General features: G+C 52.1%; 11 protein-coding genes across 11 annotated transcripts; 7 read left to right on the top strand and 4 right to left on the bottom strand.

Moving 5' to 3' along the window:
- Positions 1 to 327: 327 nt before the first annotated feature.
- On the top strand, positions 328 to 1,627 carry JN550_003788 (uncharacterized protein; the record flags this gene model as incomplete). Its single annotated transcript, XM_049315231.1, has 3 exons — positions 328 to 889; positions 948 to 1,540; positions 1,592 to 1,627. The coding sequence occupies 3 exons, from the start codon at positions 328 to 330 to the stop codon at positions 1,625 to 1,627; spliced, it is 1,191 nt and encodes a 396-aa protein (XP_049174358.1).
- A 240-nt stretch (positions 1,628 to 1,867) lies between these two features.
- On the bottom strand, positions 1,868 to 2,523 carry JN550_003787 (uncharacterized protein; the record flags this gene model as incomplete). The annotated part of the gene is made up of 2 exons (XM_049315230.1): positions 1,868 to 2,171; positions 2,276 to 2,523. The coding sequence occupies 2 exons, from the start codon at positions 2,521 to 2,523 to the stop codon at positions 1,868 to 1,870; spliced, it is 552 nt and encodes a 183-aa protein (XP_049174357.1).
- A 4,818-nt stretch (positions 2,524 to 7,341) lies between these two features.
- JN550_003786 (uncharacterized protein) lies at positions 7,342 to 8,562 on the top strand (the record flags this gene model as incomplete). The annotated part of the gene is made up of 1 exon (XM_049315229.1): positions 7,342 to 8,562. One exon carries the CDS (start codon positions 7,342 to 7,344, stop codon positions 8,560 to 8,562), a length of 1,221 nt encoding a protein of 406 aa, XP_049174356.1.
- A 403-nt stretch (positions 8,563 to 8,965) lies between these two features.
- Positions 8,966 to 10,867, bottom strand: JN550_003785 (uncharacterized protein; the record flags this gene model as incomplete). The annotated part of the gene is made up of 1 exon (XM_049315228.1): positions 8,966 to 10,867. One exon carries the CDS (start codon positions 10,865 to 10,867, stop codon positions 8,966 to 8,968), a length of 1,902 nt encoding a protein of 633 aa, XP_049174355.1.
- A 1,067-nt stretch (positions 10,868 to 11,934) lies between these two features.
- JN550_003784 (uncharacterized protein) lies at positions 11,935 to 13,722 on the top strand (the record flags this gene model as incomplete). Its single annotated transcript, XM_049315227.1, has 1 exon — positions 11,935 to 13,722. One exon carries the CDS (start codon positions 11,935 to 11,937, stop codon positions 13,720 to 13,722), a length of 1,788 nt encoding a protein of 595 aa, XP_049174354.1.
- A 729-nt stretch (positions 13,723 to 14,451) lies between these two features.
- JN550_003783 (uncharacterized protein) lies at positions 14,452 to 15,902 on the top strand (the record flags this gene model as incomplete). Its single annotated transcript, XM_049315226.1, has 4 exons — positions 14,452 to 15,097; positions 15,177 to 15,366; positions 15,432 to 15,744; positions 15,819 to 15,902. The coding sequence occupies 4 exons, from the start codon at positions 14,452 to 14,454 to the stop codon at positions 15,900 to 15,902; spliced, it is 1,233 nt and encodes a 410-aa protein (XP_049174353.1).
- Positions 15,903 to 16,900: 998 nt separating this feature from the next.
- JN550_003782 (uncharacterized protein) lies at positions 16,901 to 18,479 on the bottom strand (the record flags this gene model as incomplete). Its single annotated transcript, XM_049315225.1, has 3 exons — positions 16,901 to 17,579; positions 17,658 to 17,983; positions 18,123 to 18,479. 3 exons carry the CDS (start codon positions 18,477 to 18,479, stop codon positions 16,901 to 16,903), a joined length of 1,362 nt encoding a protein of 453 aa, XP_049174352.1.
- A 902-nt stretch (positions 18,480 to 19,381) lies between these two features.
- On the top strand, positions 19,382 to 20,407 carry JN550_003781 (uncharacterized protein; the record flags this gene model as incomplete). Its single annotated transcript, XM_049315222.1, has 1 exon — positions 19,382 to 20,407. The coding sequence occupies one exon, from the start codon at positions 19,382 to 19,384 to the stop codon at positions 20,405 to 20,407; it is 1,026 nt and encodes a 341-aa protein (XP_049174351.1).
- Positions 20,408 to 20,648: 241 nt separating this feature from the next.
- Positions 20,649 to 23,156, bottom strand: JN550_003780 (uncharacterized protein; the record flags this gene model as incomplete). The annotated part of the gene is made up of 1 exon (XM_049315221.1): positions 20,649 to 23,156. One exon carries the CDS (start codon positions 23,154 to 23,156, stop codon positions 20,649 to 20,651), a length of 2,508 nt encoding a protein of 835 aa, XP_049174350.1.
- A 314-nt stretch (positions 23,157 to 23,470) lies between these two features.
- JN550_003779 (uncharacterized protein) lies at positions 23,471 to 25,889 on the top strand (the record flags this gene model as incomplete). The annotated part of the gene is made up of 6 exons (XM_049315220.1): positions 23,471 to 23,527; positions 23,587 to 23,814; positions 23,876 to 24,184; positions 24,237 to 24,376; positions 24,429 to 24,702; positions 24,753 to 25,889. 6 exons carry the CDS (start codon positions 23,471 to 23,473, stop codon positions 25,887 to 25,889), a joined length of 2,145 nt encoding a protein of 714 aa, XP_049174349.1.
- A 1,054-nt stretch (positions 25,890 to 26,943) lies between these two features.
- On the top strand, positions 26,944 to 27,783 carry JN550_003778 (uncharacterized protein; the record flags this gene model as incomplete). Its single annotated transcript, XM_049315219.1, has 1 exon — positions 26,944 to 27,783. One exon carries the CDS (start codon positions 26,944 to 26,946, stop codon positions 27,781 to 27,783), a length of 840 nt encoding a protein of 279 aa, XP_049174348.1.
- Between the last annotated feature and the right edge of the window lie 194 nt (positions 27,784 to 27,977).

Here is a 27,977-nt window from a genome sequence, read left to right as displayed (position 1 = left end):
GCATCTCCGATGTATGTCAACTCACCTCAGCCCTCATTTCGATCATCGCGACACCTTGCATCATCCCTAATCCCGAGTTAAACCTGCCCGCTCTCGATCTCCAGGCGCTCCACCACTGCTCATCCGCGGCCTCCTGTCCCCATCCTCCAGAAAAGGGTCGTGCTTTTGCGCAGGGCCTGCGAATTGATCTCTCCCGAATCCGAAGGATCACGGCATTTACCCGCCCTGCGCGCATCAGACCGGGCTGCCGACCGTCACACACACGCTCACACACATACGTGCCCTCACCTTCCTGCGGTCACAAACCCCGGCGTCGGCATACACAAGATGGCTTCATTCTGGACCTCGTTACATCGGTACAGCCCGCTGCAGAATGGCGAGTCCTCCAACGGCGCCGCCTCGACAGATACCTCCCTCAGCAAACCTAGTATCGGCCAGATCCTCATGTCGAAACGGGTGCGCTACACGGCAACTGCCCTGGCTGCCCTGGGACTCTTTGCCCTCGCCTTTAGGAACTACGACTCCTTACCGTCCCTCGAGACTCTGCGAGCTGGCGCTGGCGCGGGCGTAGCTCCCTCGAATCCCAAGTCAGACTGCCCTGTCGCCCAGACGCCCGCCGCGACCGACGACAGCCACATCAACTGGTCGAGGTTCGCCTATACCCAATATGTCACCAACCAGGCCTACCTTTGCAACTCGCTCATGATATTCGAGACCCTGTACCGCCTGGGTAGCAAGGCCGACCGTGTCATGATGTATCCCGAGAAAATGATGGATCCGGCGGCGACCGAGGCCACGACGGACGAGGGCAAGATGCTCATCAAGGCGAGGGACACCTACAAGGTGAAGCTGGTACCCGTTGCCGTTCAACGGAGATCTGGCGGTGACTGTATGTCTTACTGCGTTGTGTGTGCGAAGGACTCTCCATGCTGACATGTTTCCCACAGCTACTTGGGCCGAGTCGTTCACAAAGCTCCTGGCTTTCAACCAGACGCAGTACGACCGAGTACTGAACGTTGATTCCGATGCCACCATCCTCCAGACTATGGATGAGCTGTTCCTGTTGCCGCCGTGCCCTGTGGCCATGCCCAGGGCCTACTGGCTTTTCCCCAAGGACAAGATCCTCTCCTCGCAGCTCATGCTCGTCCAGCCGAGCGCGACCGAGTTCGACCGTGTCATCAAGAAGATGGAGAAATCCGGCAGTAACGATTACGACATGGAGATTGTGAACCAGCTCTACATCGACCAGGCCATGATCCTGCCGCATCGCCCTTACGATCTGCTCACCGGCGAGTTCCGTGGCGACAACCACGAGAACTACCTTGGTACCGACCGCGAGGAATGGGACCCTGTGGCTATCTTCAACGAAGCCAAGTTCCTGCACTTCTCCGATTGGCCCGTCCCCAAGCCTTGGATTCAGATGTCCGAGTCCGTGCGGAAGGAAAAGCAGCCAAAGTGCGTCGTCAAAGGTGGACAGGAGGACTGCTCGGCAAGGGACTTGTGGAACGGATTTTACTCCGACTTCACGCAACGCCGCTCGGTAAGTGCAGCCCTACGTCCCTTTCTCCGCATTCTGCTAACCGTCAAACAGCAAGTGTGTAACACTAGAAACAAGTCCAGGAGGTAAATACTGGGTGACTGGAAACGGCTGGCGATTTGGGTACGATATGTTCATGGCGGGCGGTGGTTTTCAAAATGTGTATATATCATGTGGCACGACCTAATAAGATACCAAGGAAGCTATGCTTTTTCACATGAACGCGATGTTTCTTCTCCGGAGCCCAGGCCTCCCCGTCGTACCCACACGGTCTTCCGAATGTTGTCTCCGTTTGATCAACCGAATAGGAACTTGAACCCGACATCGACATCACTCGCATGGCCCGTCGTGCAACACCGTGTGCTCGGGCACTTGGTTGTCGACAAAAGGCGTCTGCACCAGGACCGTCGGCTCGTTGCTCGGGAACTCGGTCCAGTGCCCCGAGATATAGCTCGTGGCCTTCATGTCGGCTGCGATGACCAGCGAGGACGCCAGCGTCCCTGGCATGAGGTACGCCTCGACGTGGGGTGGGGGGCCAGCCTCGCGGGAGTCGTCTATGACTGCGCTCAGGTTCCGCAGCTCCTCCGCCGCCGGCGCCGAGACGTGGATCATCCCGTTCAGGACCATCGAAAGTCTTTGAATTTCTACTCGTCAGCAGGGCCCGCCAGGTGTTCTTCGAGCGTCCGCGGCCAAGACAAGACCATGGTCGGAGTGCGGAAAGAGGGGCGGGGTTCTCACTGTACGGAGGGCGCCCACGCCTCCCCGATGACGGTCCGCGGCTCGATGATGGACCACGTGGCCTTGGACGTGTTGCCGATGCCGTAGTTGAGCGCTGACATGGCTTCCACCGGCGCCGTGGGCAGCTGCCAGCACTGGATGGTCGAGTACCCGTTCACGGACGCCAGGGCCGTGATGTTCAGCGGCGCGAAGTCCGTCATGGTGCGCGGCACGAGGCTCGCCAGCGCCAGGCCTTCGGATCCGAACATCGTGGGTGTCTTCGTCGATCGGATGCTAGACAGCGATGTGTTTCGATGCGGATGAGAGAGATCGCGGTGTCGCGTACGTGCGACCTTTTGTTATAATTGTTATTTCGTTTGACCGGCAGCGTCAGGGGCTACTGCATGTCTCAGTTCCATGAGACACGAACTTTCGCGATGGTGCTGACAGCGGCAAGCCACAAAGGAGCAAGGTTCGCCAAATCATCCTGCCCTCGGGCATTTGCGCAACGTTGAGCATATACTGGCATCGAATGATTTCCCTGTAGGACTCTGTCGGGTTGTTCTATTTTCATACCTTAGGATTGCAATACTCAAAAGACTCTATAGATGTCTCCGCTTCTAGCTTTACGATACGTTGTTCAATATATTATAGCAGATCATTTCTGAATAATCCCGTCAGTCACGGAACTATCCGTGCTAGCTGGTAGTTCAACTTGAGCCCTCCTACCCATCCTCTTTGATGTGAAGTTGTCTGGCTAGGGTTCCTTTACGTCTGATACGGATAGAGAGACGACTTCTATATCCACACAGCGCAAAAAGGTCTCATCAATCATGTTCGTATTATTCTATAGAAACTTGCAAGCCAAAGAGCAAAGGCAAGTATTTGACTACGTTTGTGTTCCCTGGTTAATGGCCCCCGCGTTAATTTATCCACCTTAGACTTGCTAGGTACAGTGTCAAAATACATAGCCAATCATAAACATCAGTCATAGCCAAGCCTGTGACTAATTATACACCACCAATACCCTGATTCCTTTCTGCTGCACGACTCCTATTAACCATTATTCTGGTGTTCGCGTGGAGGTTCATCAATACACTCGTAGCATCTGGGGAATACTCTTAACTCCTCACGTCGCCAACTCCCTCTATCCTTGTCGGGTAGACTTTCTTGAATGCAGTTATACAAAGAGATCATGGCTTGCAAGGCCTAATCATCCATATCACCTCTGTAGGCTGGATAAATCGTACGCCGTTTCGTCGTCGGGTCGCCGATGATCTCGCACCTGAGGTTTAGCAATGAACAACGCTTGCGTTAAGAGGGACCGTTTCTATGATTTCGATTTGTTGGCAGTAATAGACTTCTCCGGCGATAACTGCCTTGGAGTACAGTTCCCTGGCCGTACCTGCACGTCCTGACCGATAGCCATGCCGGTGTCGAAATTGAAGAATGTCGAGCCTCTAGCACCACGCAGGGAGCCAATGATGGCAGCCTTGTGCTCTTTGAACGTTATAAGGATATTCATCCTGGCAGCCTGTCCTATTCGTACATGAAACATTGAATAGTGTATTATAGTTCATCCCATGGCTAAGAACAATTATCCAGAATGGTTTCCCATTGTCTGCAAGTGCATATGCAGCCCCCTCTACACCAGGCCGTCCTGGCGCATACCTAGTACTCATCGAAATTCTAATTGATGCGGTTTCGGAATGCTGCCATCCTGAAGGCCCGACCCACGCATTGACGATTTGGCGAGACACAAATGTTGGTGACAACTTTGAGAGTCCTTGCGAGGTCTGAACAAGAAATACATGTAATGCAGCATCCATGATCGTGGGATGCACAACATCCACGCCATGATACTTTGAGTTTGAGGTACTGATGCTGGCGATAGTTCTTCCCTCGCCGTCCCATCGGAGGTCATCCAAGAGCTGGAATGACTTCCCGTAGACATATTCGTGCTCATGACAGAAGTCGTAGAAGTCGGCTGAATCAATACATGTTGTCCATGAACCTACGGCTTGCTTGTATCCATCAACCAGGCTTTCGGCGTCTAATCGACTTTCCTTTCCACCATCCAAATTATTGTCTTGGCAATCGTATTCGACATGAATCAAAGCTTTGAAGGCTTCCGTCCACTTATCGTTAGTATGACTGAATACGGATATGCCAAACCAAGTCGATTCTTTCTCATACGGCTTCTGAATGGGTCGCAGATGCAACATGGTTTCTGTCTTGCCTTCTATATCAGCATCCACCGCGATGGGACACAGGAAGCTGGCTTCCTTAATGGAATATCCGGAAATTTTGCGATTAGGCGACGCAGATTGTTTGACTGCCTCAATGGCCATGGGTAGCGCTGCTGTTGCCGGATAGATAGTCGCGTTGCCAATCTAAAATGATTAGTTTTTGGAGGGTCTTATGTGTCCTCGGGGAATGCTATGAATATAATTTTCTACCTTGTGATCAGAAAGCCACGGACCAATGGGATGTTCGCGTTAGAGACATAGGAGACTTTACTCTAGTAGGTTGTTCTTCCCCTTTCACGAGGTTTTGGTAGACCATCTAACAGCTCCAGTTCATCCACGTTGTTTCGGTGCTATACTGTGCAAACATCATAACGGTCAAATCAGCAATATTATTAGAATGGCTTCAGGTGTTTGTTCCGAAGGGCACCCGCAACGCCTTTTTCTGGGGTTGCCACGTTATGCCATGGATCAATATCCTCTTCTACGGTGCGATGATCATCGTGATCAACCTCCATTGCATCCCAATTCAACACATGTGGGACATACGAGTCGAAGGTCACTGTATGAACAATGAGCTTGTTGAGATAATATCAGCTTCAATCAATCTCGTTTCTGATCTTCTCATCTTGGCACTCCCACAGCGAGTCATTTGGAGACTTATTTTGTCTCGAAGAAGGAAATTTGGTGCCTCGATTGTTTTCACATTTGGCATTCTGTAAGTTTTCCAAGTCAGAAAATAGTTTCAACGTAACTAATGCTTATTTCGAAGGACTGCGATATCAGCCGCGTTTCGAATCAACAGTGCCATCCAAGTCATTCGATATCCAGGTACAACCTATGTCTTGTCTCCACTTATCATGTGGTCCCTTACAGAGATGACGTGTCTCTTTCTGGTGCTTTATGTCCCAGCCATACCCAAGGTGTGGAATGATGCGCCTTGGATCATCGCCATCAACAATACACTTAGATTTTGGTCAATTCTGTCTTCTTCGAAGTCATCGAATACTTCTAAAGATCCTGGGCCACCATGGTCTGCGGGAACTAATGAGAGTTTGAGCAAGGATTCTGCACATCAGGCAACACGAGACTCGCCACGAATCCCTCACAAAGATGGTCATATCTCACAAACAGAAAACGATGACACTCAACAGTGGCAGAGTAACTACAAGGGCATAGTCTTGCAAGAAGAGATTGCGAGCACTGTCGAGAGGTGGTCGCCGTCTGCCAGGAAAGAGGGAAATAGAAAGACTCATCCTTGGGCTAAAAATAGTTCTAGTCTCTCTCTGGTATCTCCAATTGAGTGTGTGCATTATCAATTATGAGCAACAACGGTGATGTTATTAACCATATATTTTATTCGTAGTCCGGATCCGGGAGTGAGTTGCATGACAGGTTCTGGCAGAACTCTTGTTTGTTCCTGAACGTGCGGGAGTGACTTAGCCAATATAATTGGCGCGACACAGTTTATACATGGCATTGTCTCCGGATCGTTTACTTCCCACTTAAGATCGTGAGAAACGGATTACTTTGTTGTGTGAAATCAGACCAAGATAGTCGTGAAATGATGGAGACAAAATGGAAGTTGTTAAGTCCTCCCGACTGTTGCCCCCCACACGTACACAGATACGCAAGGAAAGTGCCATCCCACCACGGCAGAAAGAAAGTGTTTAACATCTCTTCTACCCACGTAACAGAATCCCCCAGCCCCCAGCCCCCAGCCCCAACATCTTGGGATTGCGGAGAAATTTCAGACGGCAAGATCAAATGGGTGCGTTGCCGCACGCCCACCCGCAGGCCTGCATGTTATCACCGTTTGTCGCAGCTTGCAGCCTGGCAGCCAACAGACCAACAGCCAACAAGCAAGGACCAACAACCAAGAACCAGTAGCTAACAACCAATAGCCAAAATTAATTGACCAGCGAGTGGTGCCATTAATCCTTGTCATCCTCAGCCGCCTGCAACATACAACTTGCCTGATGATGGGTAATGGTGCTTGGAAGGGTCGGCTGCAGCCTGGATGCAAGTACCATTAGCCCCAAAGAGCCCTGGATAAGCTCTATGAGGTGTTGTCCATGGCACGCTGGTCGTAGACTTGTTCATTGCGAACCATCTTTCGTCATGGTTAACCCGAGGCACCATGACCTGACCACAGACATTGACCCCTCTTTGATTATTCCCACAGCGTAAGCTAGCTGTCCTTATCTGTGGCACAACGGTTCAACCATTTCCTTTTAGATACCATTCGATATACTTTGCGCCATTGACTTACAGATCACTACCTCTGTCGCAAAAGATCTGTTGAGGCTTGGAGCAATCTCCCCCTCGTCGCGCAACATGGGTTTGCTTCATGTCATACAGACGATTGTCTACTATGGCTTCATGTTACTGATTCCATCCGTAATATCTTTCTCAGCGACGGACCTAGATTGTACTGAAGGCTAATTCCAGTCCATATCTAGATCATCCTTACCATTAGCTACCGTGTGCTGTTTCACCCTCTCGCAAGGCATCCCGGACCATTGCTTGCTAAAGTTTCCGACATCTACGGCGGCTTTCATGCACTAAAACGAACGCTTCACATAAAAACTTGGCAAGATCACAACAATTATGGTAAGCCACAAACAAATGGTGCTGTTGTACTATTATCACTGACAATTTCATCAACTGGCCCGGTGATTCGGCAAGGTCCCAACAAAGTTGTGTTTAGCTCTATTCAAGCTGTCAACGGTAAGAGCGCCTGTGGTCTTGCCGTCTTCTTTACGATAACTTACGCAAGGGCGCGCAGATATCTATCAGAATGATGTAGTTCTCAAGTCACGTTGCTACCAAGAAGGGAACATGGATCCAACAACTACAAATGTTTTCAATGTCTTGGACCCTCAAGCTCATCGTTTGAAGCGTAGACTTGTTGGCCAGCTCGTTACAGGAGGCTCAGTACACCGCGTTGAACCGATGATAGCAGAACAAGTCGAGATCTTCGTGAAGCAGTTAGTCACGTTATGCATCATGGATTCGCCTCCTATCATTAACATGTCTCAACGGTGCAAGTACCTTGGCCTTGATATAGCAGCCTTGCTTGCTTTCGGGTACCAATTGAGGCTTCAGACTGATGACAAACACCGGTATCTGATACGAGCCATACCGCGCGGAAGTTGGATTATCAACATGTACATGCAATTTTGGTTTTTGAAAACGATAAAATTTGGCATTCCAATCTATCTTCCGGCCATCATTCGTGGCGAAGCATTTCTTCCGACTCTACGAAAGATGATCGACGCCAGACTAGGCGAGGATACGCATGCAAGAGTTGATCTGTATTCGCACTTGGCTGACGCTTTGAATGCTTCTGATAACAACAAAATCACGTTAAAGGAACTTTGGGCTGAGGCAATATTTTTCCTGCCGGCGGCTGGTGATACTAGTTCTACGGCACTAAGTTCCCTCTTTTTCTACGTGGCTCAGAACTCTGAGTGCCAAAGGAAGCTAGCAGAAGAGATTCGGACAACATTCGCGACTGGGGCCGACATTCGAGGCGGCCGCAAGCTCACAAACTGCCAATACCTCCAGGCTTGCATCAACGAAGCCCTGAGAATGTCACCTCCCGTTGCAGGGACCCTTTGGAGGGAGCAGGGCCCCGAAGCTGCGAATGAAGCATTCGTTGTTGACGGAGTTGTCATTCCCAAGGGGACACAGGTCGGAGTTAATATTTACTCTATACATCACAACCCGGAATACTTTCCAAGCCCTTTCGTATATAAGCCAGAGCGGTGGCTTGTTGACGACCCCGAAGCCAAGAAAGCAAATACAGCCGCCTTTCTGCCTTTCTCAATCGGAGCCCGCGCATGTGCTGGCAAACCTCTAGCATATTTAGAGATCGGTATGGCGATGGCAAAGACACTCTGGTATTTTGATTTCGAACTTACGCGAGATGCAGGTCCAGATGCATCACACCGGGATACTGAATTCAAGTTGAAGGATGTATTTACTTCGGACCACGATGGACCATATCTACGCTTTAGGCCGCGCGGAAGCTTGTACAGAGAGTTGGTAAATGATTAGCTTTAATACTGGACGATTAATCCTAAACTGAAGTGAATTTACAATCTTTTTATGCTCATTTAATTAGCTGTGATAGCGACGGGCTGTATGGTATAGTCAAGATAAATGTATGAATTCAATCAACTCCAAGGTTTCAAGGTTTCATATTAGCATTAATCCCTTGAAATATCTTCATTATTACAGCACGATTTAATGTATTTAGTGATTCTTATGATATGTAGGTTTTTTTTTTCTGTTTATTTAAAGGAGTGTGTCGGCTGCCTGAACTCTAGATACAATTTAGGTTGCAGTATCCTTACGACGGCCGTGAAGCTCGCATGTTGAAGATAGCCGAAACATTTTCTCATCCCGAATGCTCAAACACCAACATAATTTGGAACAACAATGAGGTAGAGGAACAGTTTTATCGAACAACATTACCATCACCATCGCTAACAGTGAATCCTTCTAAATCCTTTCGATCAGTAAATTCGCGAATAAAGCGCTTGAAGTCATTGATTCCGGTCATCCAGGCCGCCTTGCGAGCCTTCATATCGATTTCCGTAGCTGATTCTGGCTTTTTCGCAAGTTCTCCGTCAAGAGTAAAGTAGCCAGGGGTGCAGATGGTCAAGGTAGAGGCCCCCAGAGACCGCTTCTTAACCTCGGCGGTGTATCGATCTTCCCCTTCCTTTGTGGCTTCGATCACCAAGCTCTCTGCATTAGGCACGGTTCGAGAAGCTTCCGCAATGATCCCAGCAACCAGCTTCGCCGCAGTATCGAAGGCAGAAGTCATGTTGTAGGTATGCGCAGATCCTTGGAGATGGTATGCGAAGAAGTTAGGAAACTGATGAGACGCAACACCGAACAAGGTACCAAAGTCTGGGCTATTCCATTTTTCCGCAATGCTTCTACCATCTCGGCCCAGGATCTTGGAGTCCTGACGCTCAGCCGGATCGTGTGCAGCGGCGGAAACGAACCCAGTACCCATGACGAGCAGGTCAATTTCAAACTTTTCTCCATTTGCAACGAACCCGTCTTGGTCGAAACGGTCAATACCCTTTCCATCAGTGTCTATAAGAGTGACGTTGGGCCGGTTGAAGGACGCCAGGTAGTCATCGTTAAAGGTCGGCCTCTTGCACCAACTAGGGTACCAAGGCTTCAGCTTCTCAGCAGTATCCGGATCCCGCACTTCATACGCGATACGTGCTCGAACCTTCTCGGTTCGTACCGCGTCAACTCGCAAGGCTTTATCAACATGTGTTTCAACGGTTTCCGGAGTCACGATCTCAGGGTTGCCGATGAGCCCAAATCCTCCTGGGGTGTCAGTCCAACCATCGTTGACCAAATCGACATCTAAAGGGTCGTTTGTAATCATGTGGTTGAAATTGTCACTTCTCCTCTCCTGCCAACCTGTGCCGTCTGCTGTCTCCTTCCAGGACTCGAGAGTAGTCAGTCGCTGGCTGCGCTCTCCACAGTACGACGGTGTCCTTTGGACCACGTAGAGATGCTTGGCCCAGCGGGCTAAATGAGGGACTGCTTGAACGGCAGTTGCACCAGTGCCGATGATAGCAACCCGCTTGTCCTGCAAATTGACCAGATCGGGAATCTCCTGAGATCCCCCGGTGTATGCATAGTCCCAACGAGAGGTGTGGAAGACATGGTGCCGCGCACGGAAGTCTTGGAATCCGGGGGCTCTGGGAATCTTCGGCACGGCGAGAATACCGCCAGCCGAGAGCACGAATTGGGCCTTCAACGCAATGCTTGTCGGCTCCCGGTCTGTTCCCAGCTGTCTGGTCATGTCAACAGACCAGTGGGCCCCGTTGCTATCCCATTTCATCTCATTGACTTTGGTGCAGAAAAGAGCCTGGAGGTTCCATTTCTTGGCGATTCTGTCAGACTGGCCTCTGATCTCGTGTCCGAAGGAGTATTTATGCTTCGGAATGTAGCCAGTCTCTTCGAGAAGAGGAAGATACACATATCCTTCGACATCGCACATCAGCCCTGGGTAGCGATTCCAGTACCAGGTTCCACCCCAACCTCCGGCAACGTCGACGAGAAGTATGTCCTCCGATTTGAAGCCAGCGCCGATGAGACGAGAAGCGAACAGAAGCCCGTTGTGGCCACAGCCGACAATCAGAAACTTGACCCGGTCGCCATTCTTGACCGGAAGTTCCTGAGCCGCTAACGCTTCGTAATCAACCCATGGATCTTTAGCAAGATCCTGCACCAGAGGAGAGCGGGCGTCGACGAATTGATTCATGCCATCTGGGCGCATTCTCTTCTCCCGCTCTTGGGCGTACTTCTTAGCTAGATCGGGAAGCATCATCTTGAGTCCTGTGATGTCTTATTGTAAAAGCTGGTCGAGTAGGGCAAATCCTGAGAACGAAGTAGGCTTGGAGTTGGTTTGTAGGGTGAGTATAGGGCTTTCCTCTGGGACGGCCACTGCTTATATATGATTGGGCCCAGACTAGACAATCGTTGTTTACCTAGCTTCTCGGGTGAGTGCCGGGCGGTATATTGGAACTTCCTGGAAGCCGCCGGATGTGGGTAAAGCCCTGGGCCTGTTATCGTCACATACAAGTTAGGTATCAATGAGCAATTCACACAGAGGGAGTGAACCTCGTTTGCTACTTGCTAGACAGGGTTACAGCACTTCATTGCTCCTAAACAACGGCGCGATCAGGTTTCCTTGGCTGGTGTTTAGAGCGCGCGCGTCAGGACTACGACTTGGCAATCTGGAAGTAACCCACCTCTCCAGAGCTTCATACCTTCATACAGCCACAATAGCAGTTTTTGGAGACGTGTTAAGCCGAGAAAGGCTACGGCCCAGAGTCTGCAACAGGCTACGCTACGGAACAATATGTGCGTAGCGCGCGCGGATGACGGGTCGGCGCGCACAGGGGAGCTACGGCGGGAGGTTCGGAAACCTTGAAACCACCTTGCAAGACCCTCAACCAATTACTCCGATTCGCACTGCCTGAGGACCCCTGGTCCGTTCAACATGATCGTCCCTGGAAAGCGGGTTCAATTCCCGTATTCTATCTGCCGATCACCCTGGTCCTTGCTCACCCAACGGTCCCCCACTATTAGTTATGCATCTTCCTCAAAAGTCAAAAGTCGAGCGCGGGCAGCATGACGCGCGCGGAGGTGAAGACAACCACTTCTCCCTGACTTCACCTCATATGATAATATCAACTCGGCTGTAGTTACGCATGGAACAGGAACGCTGTTGACCCAATGCCGGAGCGTCTCAGCTGTTGGACTTGCCGTCTTCGTCACAAAAAGTGCGATGGCGCTTCCCCTGTGTGCCATGCTTGCGCAAACCTTCAGATCACATGCTACGCCGGTTTCAACAAGCCGGAGTGGATGGATAATGGGGCCCGTCAGAAAAGTATGGCCGCAGAGCTGAAGGCGGAAGTCCGCCAATCTGCACGAGAACGCCGCGCGCGGTCTTTTCCCAAGGCGGCGCGGCCAACATCATCGAGCCATGTCGCCCCGGCTTTCCCACACACGGCAAGCTCGACGGTACTTGGAAGTTCAACCTCAGCCGACCACTCCAGGTCCCTTTCAAGCCCTCTGGAAACTGAATCTCATCATTTGAGGATTTCTTATCATCGGGGTGACGATGTCAGAACCGGCACAATCGGCGGAGCGTCGGCTAGACTCTCAAAGGGCTCCCCGACAGACAACAGTTTTGGCACGCGGGATCTATCTCAGGACTACGACGAACTCGACTTGGTTGCCGTGATGAGGTATATGGATACCATCTTCCCCCAAATGTTCCCATATTACTGCCCGCCCACGTATAATGGCGGCCGGGACTGGCTCTTGGTTCAGGTCTTGCAAAGCCCGACACTCCTGAACATTACTTCATGTATAAGTCTGCTGTTCTACTCAGATATGACCCAGGAGCAAGAGGAACGCACAAGTAATGAGTCGATGTTGCGTAATGCGACGACCCGACACGAGCTTGGCCGAAGAGTAGAAAAGGCAATTGCGTCTCTACAGAGCGACATTCTTGCGCTGAGCAGTCCTTCGGATATACTGCCATCGCCTCAACCATCTATCAAGACTCAAGATAAGCTTTACAGTGACGCCAGACTTCTTGGGAGTATATTGCAACTATTGTGCTTTGAAGTCGGCAGTGGAAATAGTGCCAACAGTTTGTCGCACTTAGATGCGGCACTCACTCTATTCGTGCGCATATTGCACGATTATGGGACAAAAGTTGGGAACAAGGAAGCTGACCGTCCTACATTCGCCCTAGTCCTGGAGCGTATGGCGCGTCCATCACGGCAACTTAGTTTGATTGATGGAGTGTCGCCCATGAACACCGACCAGGCAGCCTTTCGCTTTTACTCCACGGTCCTTCTAATCAACGACATCTTGATTAGCAGTTCCCTTTCAAGGGCTCCTCGACTGCAAGACTACCATCTTGATTTATTGGGGATGCGCAACTCGAGCTCTAGGAAGTCTGGCGCCAGCGAGCAATCAGGTTCTCCCCAAACTTGTACGCTCGACGTTGAGATCATCATTGGTTGCCAAGGCTGGGTTCTATTCTGGATTGGAGAGGCTTTGTCACTCGATGTTTGGAAGAAAGATCAAGTAAAACAGGCACAACTTGATGCGATGGACCTGGTTGACAGAGCCAATGTCATCAAAAATGCGCTGGAAGAAGGAATCCGAAGTCTCGCTGTTACGTCAACTTCACCACCCAATATCATGGACCTCGATGAGACTGGTGAGCAGGACAGGGTGCTTGACCAGACTATCAGACTAACCAAGACATGGGCGGACGCTGCGCTCATTTTTCTCTCTATGGCAGTTTCTGGTTGGCAACCATACGCGTTGGCAACAAGCAGTGCAGTAGAGCGAGTGCTCGACTCGGTAGAACATTTAGCAGCAGCTAAGAACGTAGCTGTTGTAAACAGACTGGTTTGGCCTCTTTGTGTTGCAGGTTGCTTAGCAAAACCTGACCAGCACCCCCGAATAAGGGCCATCATCGCAGGTCTCGGCCCTAAAGGTCTGTTTAGCACATTATCACAAGCAATTGAAATCATGGAACGAGCCTGGGCTGGCCCAAGTTCTGAAGCAGACAGACGAGAAGGGATTGCAGAGGGCAGGGATCTAGACTTAGCTTTGTGCCTCAATAGCCTGGGATACCCAGTTCTACTTGTGTGAGAGATTCAACAGCTCCTCACGAACCTCAGGCTGAATGATTATGACATCATTGACATAAGGGCATACCATTAACACATTGTCACATACCTTTTGCGCCTGAGGGATGTATATTGATTTGCCGATATCTTACAACGAACAGACTGGCCACCAAAGTTTCAAACGCGTTGATATACGGCTGGGACCATTGCCCCTACCCCGGATACTTATCACAAGTCTTATCAAGGAAAGCAACGATAGGCAGACCCACCATACTTCTCTACTAGAACATGGGCCGGGACAAGCTACGATACTCTGGATTGACCCACTGACCCTGCTATGAAACGCAGCAATACCTCCATTGCCCCTGGCCTTCCGTTCAACTTCAGAAATATGATTGGCTCTCAAAATCTGCCCGCGCGGACGGTTCCCCCACAGACCTGTTTGGCGCGTCTATGCCCGCGCGGATGCACTCGGGGCGGGGAACGCGGCCTGAAGATATCTTCACTGTCCGATGTAACGGTGAACGTTGTATGACGCAGGGAATATATTTGGGCATTTAGTTGACCCTAGGACTTGATATAAGTGGTACGAATATGTCGCATTGTTGGGAGAAGAAGCATCTTAATATACTCGTTCCGCACGTCAACCTGGATGAAAAGAACAAACTGATAGCCACCTTCAGCCTATCTTTGCCTGAAGTCCACTTTTCAAGCGTTCATCAGCAGTCACCCATATAAAAATCTGGCCGTCATGAGTTCTTCGTTTTCTGTACTGCCTAGTAATGCTCAGCAGCAGCCGAAACCATTCGAGCTCAAAGTACCAGAGCAGGAAATCGAAAAGTTCCGCACGCTTTTGAGCCTCTCTGAGATTGGGTCCGATACCTGGTGGTCACAGCCAAGCAATGGATACTTCGGAGTAACGCGACAGTGGCTTATGCAGGCCAAGGACGAATGGCTACGGTTCGACTGGAGAAAAACTGAGAACCGAGTGAACGCATTTCCCAACTTCAAGGTCGATATCACCAGCGGCGGCCAGCACCACAAGGTCCATTTTGCGGCATTATTCTCCTCAAAAGCAGATGCATTCCCCGTGATTTTCTTGCACGGATGGCCTGGCTCGTTTCTCGAGTTTCTCCCAATGCTGGAGCTCTTGGCCGAGAAGTATACTCCAGCAACACTGCCCTGGCATGTCATCGTGCCTTCTATCCCTGACTATGGGCTGACGACAAGAGATGATCACCAACAAGAAATGAGATTTTCCCAAGCAGCGGGGATTATGAACGAATTGATGGTACAACTTGGTTTCAAATCAGGTTATGCCGCTCAGGGTGGTGATGTTGGAAGCGGCATTGCGACTACAATGGCAAGCATGTTTCCTGAATGTGTCGCTTACCATCGTAAGTTTTGTACTGCTCATCGCTCAAAGAGGACGATCAGAATCTCTGGTTGCGTAAACAGCACTGATCACAATCTTAGTCAACTTACCGTTCAAGAACATGGTCCCCACAGATCTCCCACTGGACTTGTTGACAGTAGATGAGAGGGCCCAAATGGAGCGATCTGCAGAATGGATGAAGACGGGAATGGCTTACGCGTTTGAACAAGGTACACGACCGGCGACCATTGGACTTGTTCTCTCCTCAAACCCACTGGCGATGCTTGCCTGGTAAGTATTAACACCCTACTGCCTATACTACCACCTCTTCCCTGACAATAGCTCAACATTCGTAGGATTGGTGAAAAGTATCTGGAGTGGGCCGACCATCGCCAACCCCTGTCTTTAGAAACTATCCTAGCCATGATCAGCTTCTACTGGTTCACCAAATCATACTCCAAAAGCGTATGGCCGTATCGTGAGCTGGGAAACTCGGTGCCACAGCCAGGAGCGTCCTTTGATCAGGAGACAGTTGATCTAAAGGCTCACAATGATGCTACAAGGAAGCCACTGGGTTATTCTGCCTTTCCCAAGGAAATACTAGTGATTCCTCAATCATGGGCGCAGAAAACGTTTCCGAACTTGGTGTTTTATAGAAGACATTCAATTGTGAGTTTTGTCTTGGTCCATCTTTGTCCTAGAAACATTAAAAATTCAAGTTTACTAACGCGGCTTACGAATAGGGCGGGCACTTCGCGGCGCTTGAGCAGCCGCAGGCTTTTCTCGAAGATGTGGAAGAGTTCATGCAAATCGTGAGCGCGAAGTAGATAGCAAGGTCTTGCGGAACCATCGCCATGTTTTATTTCAGGCTTGGAATTTAGATCCATGTAGTAAGCAGGTCGATTGCAAGCAAGGCTCGTGGTTGCCGATATGGTCTAGATTATTTGACCAAAATGTGTTCGATATCGTACCAAGCTGCTGCCACAAAATTCACAGAAAAGTACAAAAGCACCTCTAATATCACTGAGGACCGGCAGCGGTGCAATACGATACGCTCTGCCGAGGCAGGCCATGGCCGGCTCTGCTCTCGAAATGCCCGGAGTCTCGCTTTATGGTCTCGTTTTGGTTCGTGTTCGAGTGCCGGTGACATTTGAATACTAGGCGATCGATATGCAAGTCTACTCCTTGGATGATCAAGCCTGTTGAGCTTCAGGGTGAACGCACTGGAAAGTGAAGCAGAACTGCGGTGCGCTCTTTATTCGATAAAAATAATCAATCGGACTTTTCTACTTCTTCTTTTCATAATCGATATATTGAAAAATATCATATTATAGTGGTTCCCTTCCAAATAAGACATCTCACCTTTCAGATACCGGCTTTGTCTTCGTTAGCGCCGCATTTGCTTCCTCCAGACCCGCGATTACCCTAAGAGACACAGACCGTGGAGCCAGTGGACAGGTGTGGCCCGGTACTCGCCAAACAGGTGGTGCTAGACCGATATCTGCACCACTTCGAAGGAGTAATCTTGCTATCTCGGAGTGGGCCAGCTCTTTTGCCAACTCTACGGCTCTTCCACAGGAGAAGTGAATAGGCGCCAAGGGTTCTTCCCAAGGCTTAGGTCGATTAGGAATGTCAAGAACATGATAGGCAGCATTGGGATTTGCACCATGCGGCAGAAGCAGCCGGACCAGAGCCACATTTCCTAGTCTAATGGCCCGAATGAGAGGAGGTGTGAAGTGTTCCGCCTCTAGCCGTTGTCCTTGGTTAGGCGGTCCGGACAGCTGACTATAATTGTAAGGGTCCCTCCTGAGCGGACAAGGTCGATCTAAATCTTCAACGTCGGGAAGAACGCTGTTCGTATTAGTGTTGTTGCAATCCCGATGTCCTGTAGTTCCACTGCGTGGCAAAGAGCTCTGGTCGAGTTGACTCGATTGGTCGTTGGCAGCAACATTCTTATAAGCTTCTGGTCCATTTTCTTGACTGCCTTGACAAGTGCAGGTCCATCCCTCGGAAAGGTAGAAAAGTTTGCATCGGCACCTTTTCCCAGGAATAGCTCGACAAGCTGGGTATTGCCGCTGTCCAAAACCCATTCCAATGGTATCAGCCACTTGACAAGCGCAATGGGAAGACCATAAGACGCTCCAGTATACTCTTCGACGTGTTGCAGAAATGCGACGTCCAAGTTCAAACCGTATTCCAGGACTTGCGATACTAGAAGATTGCTACAATCACCTTCCAATGCAGCTTTGAGTGCGCATTTCTTCTGGTTCAGGCTGGCACGGTGGTTTTGGGCCCCCAGATTGCGATAATCCCCGACTGCAGTGTCTTTGTTGTCCATGAGCAATGTGTATGCGATCAGAGGATATGTATCGATCGATCGTTTTTCGCTAGTCAGGCGATTATGGAAATGAGATCGTTGAGATGTCGGCTCCCAGACTAACTCCCATCTATCGTCCTGTACCTCTTCAGGTTTCCCATCTGGGGCATTTCTTTCATCTTCATCTCTGACCCGGTACCAGAATTTGATTCCAAAATTATCCCAGTAGATTTCTTTTTCCTCTACGCCTTCAGTCACGCGTTACGTGCCGGTCTCGTGGTACGATTTGGAGTACTTGACTTCGTCCGGTTCAACTCTGAAGACCACCCCATCCTGCTTGGCCATAGGTAGGTTCTCGCGTCTGCGCTGGGTGATATCATTCCAATCTATCTCGTGGAAGAAACCGTGTCCTTTAATCTCAGAGGCTCCGGTTGCACCCAAGCGCTTTGCGGGGTCTTTGTTGAGAAGCTTTATCAAAATATCCTTGGCCGTTGCCGGAAGCCCCTTTGGAAGCTGAAGAGTATGTTCCATGATCCGGCGTTGTTGCTCCTCAACATTCTCTTGGTAGAACGGAGGTATTCCAGTCAGAATCTCGTAGAGAATGGCCCCCAAGCTCCATCAATCGACCGCTTTGGGCGTCTTTTTTCCAAGGAGCATTTCTGGAGCGGGTATCTCCGGTTTGCCAAGCACAACTTCTCCCCTCTGAGCTTGTCCCTCCTGGCCACAATACCTTGGTTTTCCTCTTCATTCGCGAATAACACGTGGCCTCGGACGAGACCTGGGCCTTCCCACATTCCATGATCGAATGAATCAACCGTCGCCTGCCGGCATGGGGTTTATCGAGACATATCGGCTCAGACGGGTTGTCTACGATCAGGTCACGAGCCCAAGAACGCGTGACAGTCAGAATTCCAGGTCCGGGTGGAGTAGGCGGCGGCAATTGTGTGGTGTCAGAGCAGACTAGGGAGTTCTTGAGCCCAGCATCTCTCCAGTCTTCGGGTGGCAGTTCACTCATACCAAGTGTATTGTGGTCTGGTGGCGGCGATAAGAGGCGTTTGTGGCAAGCGGTGGTGTCGACCTCGGACATAGTGGATCCGCTACACGGTCGAGGCGACTTTTCTAAGTTCGGTATCTTAGTCCTATTATTACGGGAGACAACATACTAGAACCAAGAGCGAGGATCATACTTACGTGTTTCAGGATTGCCGGACATCGGGTGGATTGGTGGAAACAATCTTGGAAATACCTCCCGGTTGTTTGCGGTGGAGCACCATATGTAGGTACATCAACTGATAAATTTATGATTGGCCGCTTCATTGCAGCCAACTGTCAAGGCAGGAAACTGTTGGAGCAGAACTTGGCCTTCCACCTCGGATTGCAAATCCTAGCTACTTCTCGTTCGTAAGAAAGCTTGTATGTGGATGATATCTCTCGCTGTGAAATCTATCTCGCAATTCTCCTATACTCATCCACAACCAGAATAGTCGTTCCCGTTGCGTGCCATGAGTGGTAGTATGTCTGATGCGCAGTTTTCAGCGCCTTATGTTGTTGTATGATAATTCATCTAGTTATGAAGTCGTGTAAAGTCGAAACCGAATGCGCGTAATAGGCCAATAAAGGCTGAAATCAGGCCAGAAGTGAGATCCGATACTTGAGTAGGTACCTAAGTAGCTTGAGTTTGCTGCACCTTGGCATGACTGAGCATTGCTAAAGCGGCATTAGCGCTAAGCTAAGCCCAAACTAGCGAACCGGCGCTGGATTTGACGATACACCCAGAAACGTCTACTCTCTAACAACCAAGAGCTTCCACATCAATGCATGCAAAAGCACGGTCGATATGTTGAGGCTGGTCAAGTCAGGAAATCACAAATTGCGGTAGTAGTCGACACAATCCGATTCAAAGGAGCAGCTTTCTGTTCTGGGGCGCATTGCTACGTATTTGCGTGCAATCTTAGACTCTCACACTTACATCATCCGAGAGCCAAGACCATGCCCGACTCCTCGGAGGAAGAGGACTACATGTCCATGGACTTCCTCGCCGGGGAGGCCAACACCACGCAGCCCGAGACGTCGCTGCAACGGCGGGAGCGCCTGAAGCGCGAGGCGGCGATCCGCGGGCGGCCCAAGTCCAAGGCCGAGCTGGCGGCCGAGGAGAAGGCGGCGCGCGAGGAGGCGCTGTCGCGGTCGCTGATCGACGACGCGCGCAGCCTGGCGGCGCAGAAGTCCAAGGGCCTGTCCATGATGAAGAAGATGGGCTTCGCGCCGGGCGGCACCCTGGGCGCCCGCGACAACGCCTACGCCAAGGCCGAGCCCGTCGGCCTCAGCATCAAGGAGGACCGCGGCGGCATCGGGCTCGACGCGCAGCGCAAGCGCGCGCTGGACGAGGCCGCCGAGCGCGAGGGCGTCCCCAAGAAGCCCAAGGTCCTGGACGAAGGCGAGTTTCGCGAGCGGAACCGCCGCGAGCGCGAGCTGAAGCGCTGGGAGGGCCAGGCGTACGGCGCGCAGAAGGTGTGCGAGCGCATGGACGAGGAGCGGGACGCGCAGGCCCACACGCAGTCGGTGGCGACGGGAGAGGAGAGCGAGGGCGACGGGTCGGCGGACGAGCAGAAGCAGAAGCAGAAAAAGAAACGGACGCTATCCACGCGGCCGCTGAAGAGCATCAACGTCCTGTGGCGCGGTCTGGTACGGCAGCGGGAGGAGGCGGAGCGCGAGCGCCGCATGCGGTACGACCTTGAGCAGAGCCTGTCGCGGCTGCCGACCTACGAGGACGAGAATGAGGACGAAGACGACCGCAGGGCCCTGGGCAAGACCAAGACGGCATACGTGCCGGTGGAGGACCTGGAGGAGGAGGACCCAGAGCTCGATGAGTTCAACGCGCTCGAGCCTGACGAGAAACTGAGGAGGCTCGTGAATTATCTCAGGGACGAGTACCAGTACTGCTTCTGGTGTAAATGCTCGTATCCAGACGAGGAGATGGACGGCTGTCCTGGACTGACCGAAGAGGATCACGATTAACGGGGTCGCTTGCGGTTTGTATACACTCAGAAAATCACAGTCACTGTCCTGGGCGAATCAAGCCTGGTGGAGATGCAAAGATTGTCTTGTCATGAGAGTGAATTTTCTTCAATGGTATCTGTGCTGTGATGTCTACATATGTTGTACATTTCGGATATATTACATAGGCAAACACCATGGGTGAGAGCTGATGCTCTGTAATCCTGTGCTTCCGCAGCACCTGCGGTGTTTCGCAGAATAATCAGTCCACGTCGTCAGACTCGGAGCTATAGACGCCCATCTCTTGGGCCGCCTGCATGAACAGCTCCTGCGCGTTCGGGACCTCGGCGAGTTGCGACTCTAGGTGCAGTTCTAGGAGGTTGGCCAACTCGACCGTCCTGACCTCCTCGGGGATATCTTGCTTCTTCCTGAGCTGCCCGGCTTTCACCATCTCCTTCTGTCTCTGTGAAAGATAATGCTCGATGCGCTGCGTCGCCGCAACGAGGTTCTTCCTGAGTTTCACACTACCTGCGGCTTTCTCGACGTTGGTTGTGCCAGCTAGCAACTCCAGTACCATCGACCCTGCATTGGATACCTGAAAGACCTGACGTAGTGCTCTAAATGCAACAAGCATCCCGAAGGGATCTTCTAGCTGGCGGAAGGTATGCATGATATTCCTTGCCAGCTGGCTGTCCATCCCTTCCTTTTGGAAGCTGGCAGCATATCCCACCATCTCGGCAAATAGTTCTCTGCTGGCTACTCTCTCGGTTGGTACTTGCTCAGGCCTGAGAGTTTGGAGGCGGTTGACAGCCAGGGCTTGCCAGAGGGCCAAGAATGTCCAAGAATCAGGTTGGAGCTTGTCGAGCTTGAACTCGTCAGTCAGAGCTCGATACAGGCCACGGACGTTCTTCCCTTGTCCATTTCGAAGTAGGGAGAAGAGCATTTGGTTCATGAAGAAGGAGTCTGGTCCGATCTCAGCGGCTCTGAAAGCACGCCAAAGCTCTTCCATCTTAGTGAGAACCCCACGGTCTTTGAAGCTCTCTGCGAGTAACGAGAAAGTTTCGAGGGTCGCGCTCGGCCACCCGTCTCTTGAATGTTTGACAGTGATGGGGCTTGCAAGGCCAGTCGACGGGATGATGCTCTTGGCCAGAGATCCACGCTGTGCTCGGTCCTGAACAAACATTACCCTCGAGTTGATCATAGCCCAAGCTATCATTTCGGCCTTTTCAATGTTCTCTGCGGATCCTGAGCGTAACCAAGCTCCTACCAGGACATTGACAACTATGGGGCTAGGCATCACCCCCTTCGCCTTGACATGGAGTAGCGCGTTGTAGGCACCGTCGAAATCACCAGTCCCTATCAGTCTTTTTAGCCACTTCCCAATGAAGAATCCATTCGCGACACTGGGAGGGAGGTTGCTCATGTGGCGAAGATCGATACGGCCGTTGGTCATCATTTCGACAAATATCCACAGGGCTTTTTCCGCCTGGTCCGCCGCAAGGAAAGAAGATACGATCTCGTCATAGTCTTCAATAGTCATGGCATCTCCTAGCTTTGACCTCGCAACCCGGTACAGCTCGTAAGCCTTGTCTACCGTCTCAGACTTCTGCCCAAATGCTCGGATCAACGGGAAGGCGACTCGGGGGTCGTACTGATATGACGACTCAAAAATAATGTCCAGCAGGCGCTCGGCCCGCTCCAAGTCTCCAGAGTGGCAATACATGCGTAATCCTAGCTGCCAGAAATCAAGAAACGTCTTGGAGTCGGTCCCGAGCGTCGCCACCGACTTTTTGTGGTTTTCTATAGCTTCCTTGTGCCACCCTTCCAGGAAGAGAGCCTCGATAGCCATCAGTTGACGTTGCGGTACCAACTTGAACCCGGCCTCGTTCATGTCCTTGGCCAGGTTGTGAACGTGACTCCAACGGTTGGGGTTCTTGGAGGATTCGATGGAGAAGACCTCCCACAGGACCTCCCAAGTGGCTGCTGGAACCGTTTCCCAGTTCCTGGCAAGGGTCTTGCGGGCAGCTGAATACCACTTCCACAGTTCGAACCCTTTCGCATTGACGTTTCCACGGTCGAGTTGCCTCGCAGCAAGGTCCAGATTGTTATTCAACTTATTGATCCGGATCATCTCGTTGGTGTTCCACCTAGCAGCATACGGGTGGTTCAGGTCAATGAGCATCGGGCCGGTCGACGTCCTCTCCAGCTCATCCGACAGTTCGTCCAAGGCATTGATGGCGGCAGGATCCAGCCTCTGGGTCGAATCGAGCGCCTTGTCGAGCCCGCTGTTCAGCTGATCGTCGACGACCTTGTTGTGGAGTTTTCGTTCCTCGATGTCGGCCTTCTCAAAGAGGTCGAACAGTTTGGACGCCTCGCCGTATCCCTTCTCCAGCTCCTCCAACTGCGCAGAAAACTCGCCACCGGCATCGTTGACGGAGCCGGCGAACTGCTCGTGGCTGTCAAGTCGGCGCAGCTTCCCTCCCTCTGCCTCTTCGAAATAGTTCACCTTGAGCTGTGTGTCCCGGCCTTCCTCTTTGAGCAGGCCGAGCTTCCTCAGGGTCCTCAGGCGCTCTGGGTCATCGGTCGGCAGTGGCTTCTTTCGGGGCGGACCCGAAACTTGCGCCGCAGCGGCCTGGGACGCCTGTCGCACTCCCCATCGCGCGGGCGGACGGGCGGGCGGGCGCGCGGGCTGTCTGCGCAGAGCAGAGAGGCAGGATTTGCAGATATAGTCGCGAGGGCCTCGTTCGAGCAGGATGGTCTTCGAAGACATGGGGTCTAATGCCGGACGGCAGACATGAGCGCAGGACGTGCTGGGACAGAAGCCGACAAGAAACGAGTTTCGATACGGAAACTTTTTTTTTTTTTTCAGGGGACAGCTGCCAGTGAGGTCACTACGGCCTTGCCGGGTTGCGCCTGGGGGCTAGCGCGTCGACACCCCTGTCAGGCATCGGCCGGCCCCTGCAGCAAGGCGCGACGGCCAGCTCGAGGCGCGCCTCAATTAAACAAACGGCATCACAGGTGAGCTCGTTGTCCAGCCTGCTCCTCCTGTGTCCCGGCTCGCTTCAGAGCTGCCAAGTCAACGAGATGGACGCCCAAGATCAAGACACGCAAAGTGTGGTCTTGGATGACAAAGAGCACCAAGTGACTATGCCACTTTTTTCTTTGCCCTGTATCTGTCGAACTCGACTAACAGTTCTCAGGCTGCGTACATATTTGATCCTACAGACGGAGCTGATGGGGCGGCCAGGCCTGCGAAGCGCAGAAGGGTGTCAAAGAAGCACGAGAAAGAAACTGCAAGACCGGACCAGAGTCGGCCGTCGCCCAGCCAGTTCCAGCCGCTGCTAGATGGGGCAGAGGAGGAAGCCTGCTATCGCCTCCGACAGTCCCTATTTGAGAAGTCATGGGCGAGCATTGAGACTAGGATTCATGTCAGTTGTCGACGATTCCACGAACCTCCATACTCGAGTCATTCCAACTGACTCCCTGCAGCATGTCCTCCGTGAGGCCAATCAGTCCACCCTGGAAAAGGTCACATCATTCATACAGGAGTCGACCACTCGAGAGGCCCGCGACAAGATTCCCTCTGGTTTTATTATCACCGGCGCAAACATTGCGTCTCAGGAGCTTCTCTTCGAACAACTGTCCGAGACACTCCAGGAGGACGCCGAAGCAAAGGTCGTGCGGCTACGGTCAGGGGATGCATCGAACCTCAAGGCAGCTCTCAAAAAGATCATACATGAAGCCACGTCTAGAAGCACAGATGATGGTGATGATCTCGACATTGCTGTGGGCAAGGATGTGAGTCAATCTCTGATCACACCCTAATCTGATCTGCGTGCTGACTCTTCAGGGGCGCAAATACCTAAACTATGACCTGGAGGCTCTTTACAGCCACCTGAAGTCCAGTCCCCGCAAAAACATCGTGGTGTGCTTCCAGGACAGCGAGGCATTCGAAAGTGGACTCTTGTCAGACCTCATCCTCCTGTTCAGGTACAATGATCTGGCCCATATGTACCTGATTTTAACTGACAAGATTATGTAGTTCATGGCTGGACCGTATCCCCTTCGCGCTTCTTTTCGGTGTAGCAACCTCGGTGGAACTGTTCCAGGGACGTCTGCTCAAGTCCACATGTCATCATCTTTTGGGCCAACAGTTTGATGTCGAACAGTCGACATCTGTGATTGAGAAGATCTTCAGGGCTGCAGTCGCTCATTCCGAGGCTCCTCTGCGTCTTGGGCCGTCTCTGCTTCAGAGTCTACTGGACCGCCAATCTGAGCAAGTCGCTGGCATTCCTGTTTTCGTCAACTCGTTGAAGGTTGGTGACAGTTCGGTTTTTCTCTGCGATAGCCTTCTAACCTCTTGCAGTACGCATACATGTGCCACTTCTATGCGAATCCCCTAAGCATTGTAATGGCCGATGATTTGGACGACAACTATGTGAAGAGTCAGCATCTGGAGATAGTGAGGTCTCTGCCTTCGTTCCGCATGCTTGTCGAGGGCAACCTGGAAGGTGGCACTCTCTCCGACGCCAAGAGTCTACTTGACGATGACGCCTACCTGATCAGCACCTTGCAAAAGAGTCGCATTATGTGGGAAAAGTGGACGCTAGACGTGTTGCGCCATGTCAAGATACTCTCGGCCGAGAGGCCGTCCAAGTCAGGTTTCATCCAGCTCTACCTAGATGCTCTTTCCAACGGCATTAAGGTGTCAGAGGAGAGCGGCGGCTTCTACACGTCAGTCCAGCGGATGCCACCCACTGAGGCAGTGTCCTTCTTGACCAACGTCCTCGACATGATCCAGGATGGAGACAAAAGCCTTGGGCTCGAGGGATGGGCTGAAGATGACGGACTCACCGCACAAACATTGTCAGACATACTTTCCGAAATTAAAGGTCTTCAGGAGAGAGCTGAAGAGGAGGGCGCAACTTTGAAAAGCACTTACAGCAGCCAGAGCAAGATCCTTCGCACGACTGTTATCGCGCAAAAGGTGCAACTGAGTCAAGATACGGCTGATTTGACTGATGATGACAAGGCCTACACGCAACTTATACGCCGCTTGGTAGACCATCTGGCATCAATCATGTCGGCTTCCAGACCGGATGAGGTGCCATTCCACGAAATCTGGCTCTACGATTCGAAGACGCCATATAGAGACGTCTTCATCCCACGCCCTCGCGCAGTCATTGAGCGTGCGCTTCTACGACCACATGACTATCTGAGTTGCTCTTGTTGCAAGTCTGGAGAGGACGAGATTAAGCCGACTTTCCCCAGCACTGCAATCTTGTACAAGCTCTACCTCGAGACGGGATCCCTGATCAACGTTGCAGATCTCTGGTCTGCTTACTACAATATCGTGGGCGAGGAGAGCGACAAAGGATTAGATGAGCGGACTGCTCTGGCGCTGTTTTACCGCGCGCTATCCGAGCTCAAGACGTTGGGTTTTGTCAAGCAGAGCCGCAAAAAGGCGGACCACATCGCGAAACTAGCCTGGCAGGGTCTGTGATCCGGTCGCGTGGTTTCGCTTACACTCAACGACTGTCAATCAGATTAGCCTGCTTTCATGGTGATTACGAAGGGGTGTTTGCGGAGGCAAAAGTCATTGTGACAAGACATCACAAGTTTCCCGTATAAGAAAGGTTTGCCTCCCGTATCTACCAAATGCGTCTCGGCCAGAGCGCATTGCTTTCAAATACAAGCTATTCCCCTACATCCCAGATCGCACTGGAACATGTCTTGAAGACCCCCGAGACTCCTTCTTTCAAGCGGCCCGGAACAAATGTCCTTGAGAGGTGAGCTGGGAGCTTAGTCCACGAGGTACAAAAGCGGCAGACAAGGGTGCCGCGAGGACAAAGAACCACGACCTCGCCAACAAACAAAACGCGGCAATCCGGTACAAGAAGTCGTGGCCGCCTTCGAGTTCATTCTCGGCTTATCATCTGCTTTGAAGCCCGCAAGTCCTCCCAGCTGCGCGTAGTCCGATTACTTCCTCTCTATAGAATCCCAAGTGCTCTCGTCTGGCTCTATTATTCCTCACCTCATTATCTGCCGCTTATTCTATCTCTCTGTCTGTCTATCTGTCTCTCTCTCTCTCTCCACTATTTCCATTCCAAAAACATCGAATCGTAGCTGCTGGGCGGCTTCTACGCAGACCTTCTCGAAGCTGCAGAACCATCCACTTGCCATCGGGCTAAAGCAACTCGTTCATTAGTGAATAAAACCCGGCGCGTACACTCACTACCAAAGAGCCTGGATTTCATTTCTCGGATCCGGACCGCATCGTTGTTCTCATTGCGAGATCATAGCTATTCATTCGTACAAGAGAAAAGAAACAAAACCCTTATCCTAGAATTGTGCACGCAACGCCTATAAGCGCACTTACGGCGGACATAAAAGCACGGCGGCATTCACAAGGAGAAGGACCAAAAAACACACCTGAAAGCACTTGGACTCGACTCTATAGAGAGAGTGAAGAAATCAAAAAGGGAGAATCTTTGGAGGCGGAAACCAGAGAAAGGAAACGAATAGCCCAACATAAAAAAGACCCAAAGAAAAAAAAAATGTTCAACCACCAACAACACCGCCCGTCCTACCCTCAGGACATGGACAGCCAACTGCCCGCGTCATCCCCCATGGACACCGACTTCTCGGTGCCGCCGTCGCCCATGGACTCGCTGTTCTCGGCCAGTGCATCGTCGTCGTCGACGTCGTCCCCCATGGACACGGACTTCTCCTTCGACTGCTCCCCGTCGGGCGCCGGCTCCTGCAACTCCTCCACGGCGCCGCCCCTGAGCCCAACGTCGACATCCATCTCCATACCGTCACCGACCTCGGCCTGCTTCATGGCCGCAACGCAGTCGCCCCAGCTCCCGCCGCCGCCGGGCCAGCTCGCGAGGCCCTCGGCCTCGTTCGGCGCGCACCGCGCTGCCAAGATCAGCACCACCTCCGAAACCCAGTCCCAGCCGCAACCACAAGCGCAGCAGCAGCAGCAGCAGCAGCAACCGCGGCGGCGCGACCCGGCCTTCGCGCAGAAGCTGGCGCAGATGGCGCTGCCGCTGGCGCCGCTGGTGCAGCTGACGACGGGGCAGGTGCACCCGGCGTTCCCGGGGACGCTGCTGGGGTTCTGGCTGCTGACGGAGGCGGAGCTGGAGGCGCTGGCGCACTTCTACCACCAGCGGACGCCGGGCCGGTGGACGGCGCACTACCCGTGCCCGGTGGCGTGGGACAGCGGGGCGGCGGTCGAGGAGAAGCGGCGGCGGCTGGGGCGGTTCATCGGCTTGCGCGGCTGCGAGACGCCGGCGGCGCTGCGCGACGAGGACGAGCTGGGCGCCGAGGCGCGGCGCGCGCGCGAGCGCGACGTCGAGGACGAGGTCTGGCGGCGCAAGCTGCCGTGGTATTAAGGCGAGGGCATCAGGGGTAGGCGGCCGGGGTCTGTGTTAGGAGTGACTCGGGACTGCTTGGATCTGTGGATGTGTATGTGGGTGAAAGGGGGGTGTTAGGAAATGAGTGATAGGGGGCTACGGTTTCTTCTCCATGGCTTTTTGGTTACTCCTAAACCCTCGTTTTTGTTTTTCCTTTCACTTGAGGATCTCGT

The sequence above is a fragment of the Neoarthrinium moseri genome (genome assembly GCF_022829205.1).
Source record: "Neoarthrinium moseri strain CBS 164.80 chromosome Unknown scaffold9_Wmoseri_CBS_16480, whole genome shotgun sequence".
NCBI lineage: Eukaryota > Fungi > Ascomycota > Sordariomycetes > Amphisphaeriales > Apiosporaceae > Neoarthrinium > Neoarthrinium moseri.
The sequence above is the reverse complement of the archived record's forward strand: the minus strand, read 5'-3'. Positions and strand labels throughout refer to the sequence as shown.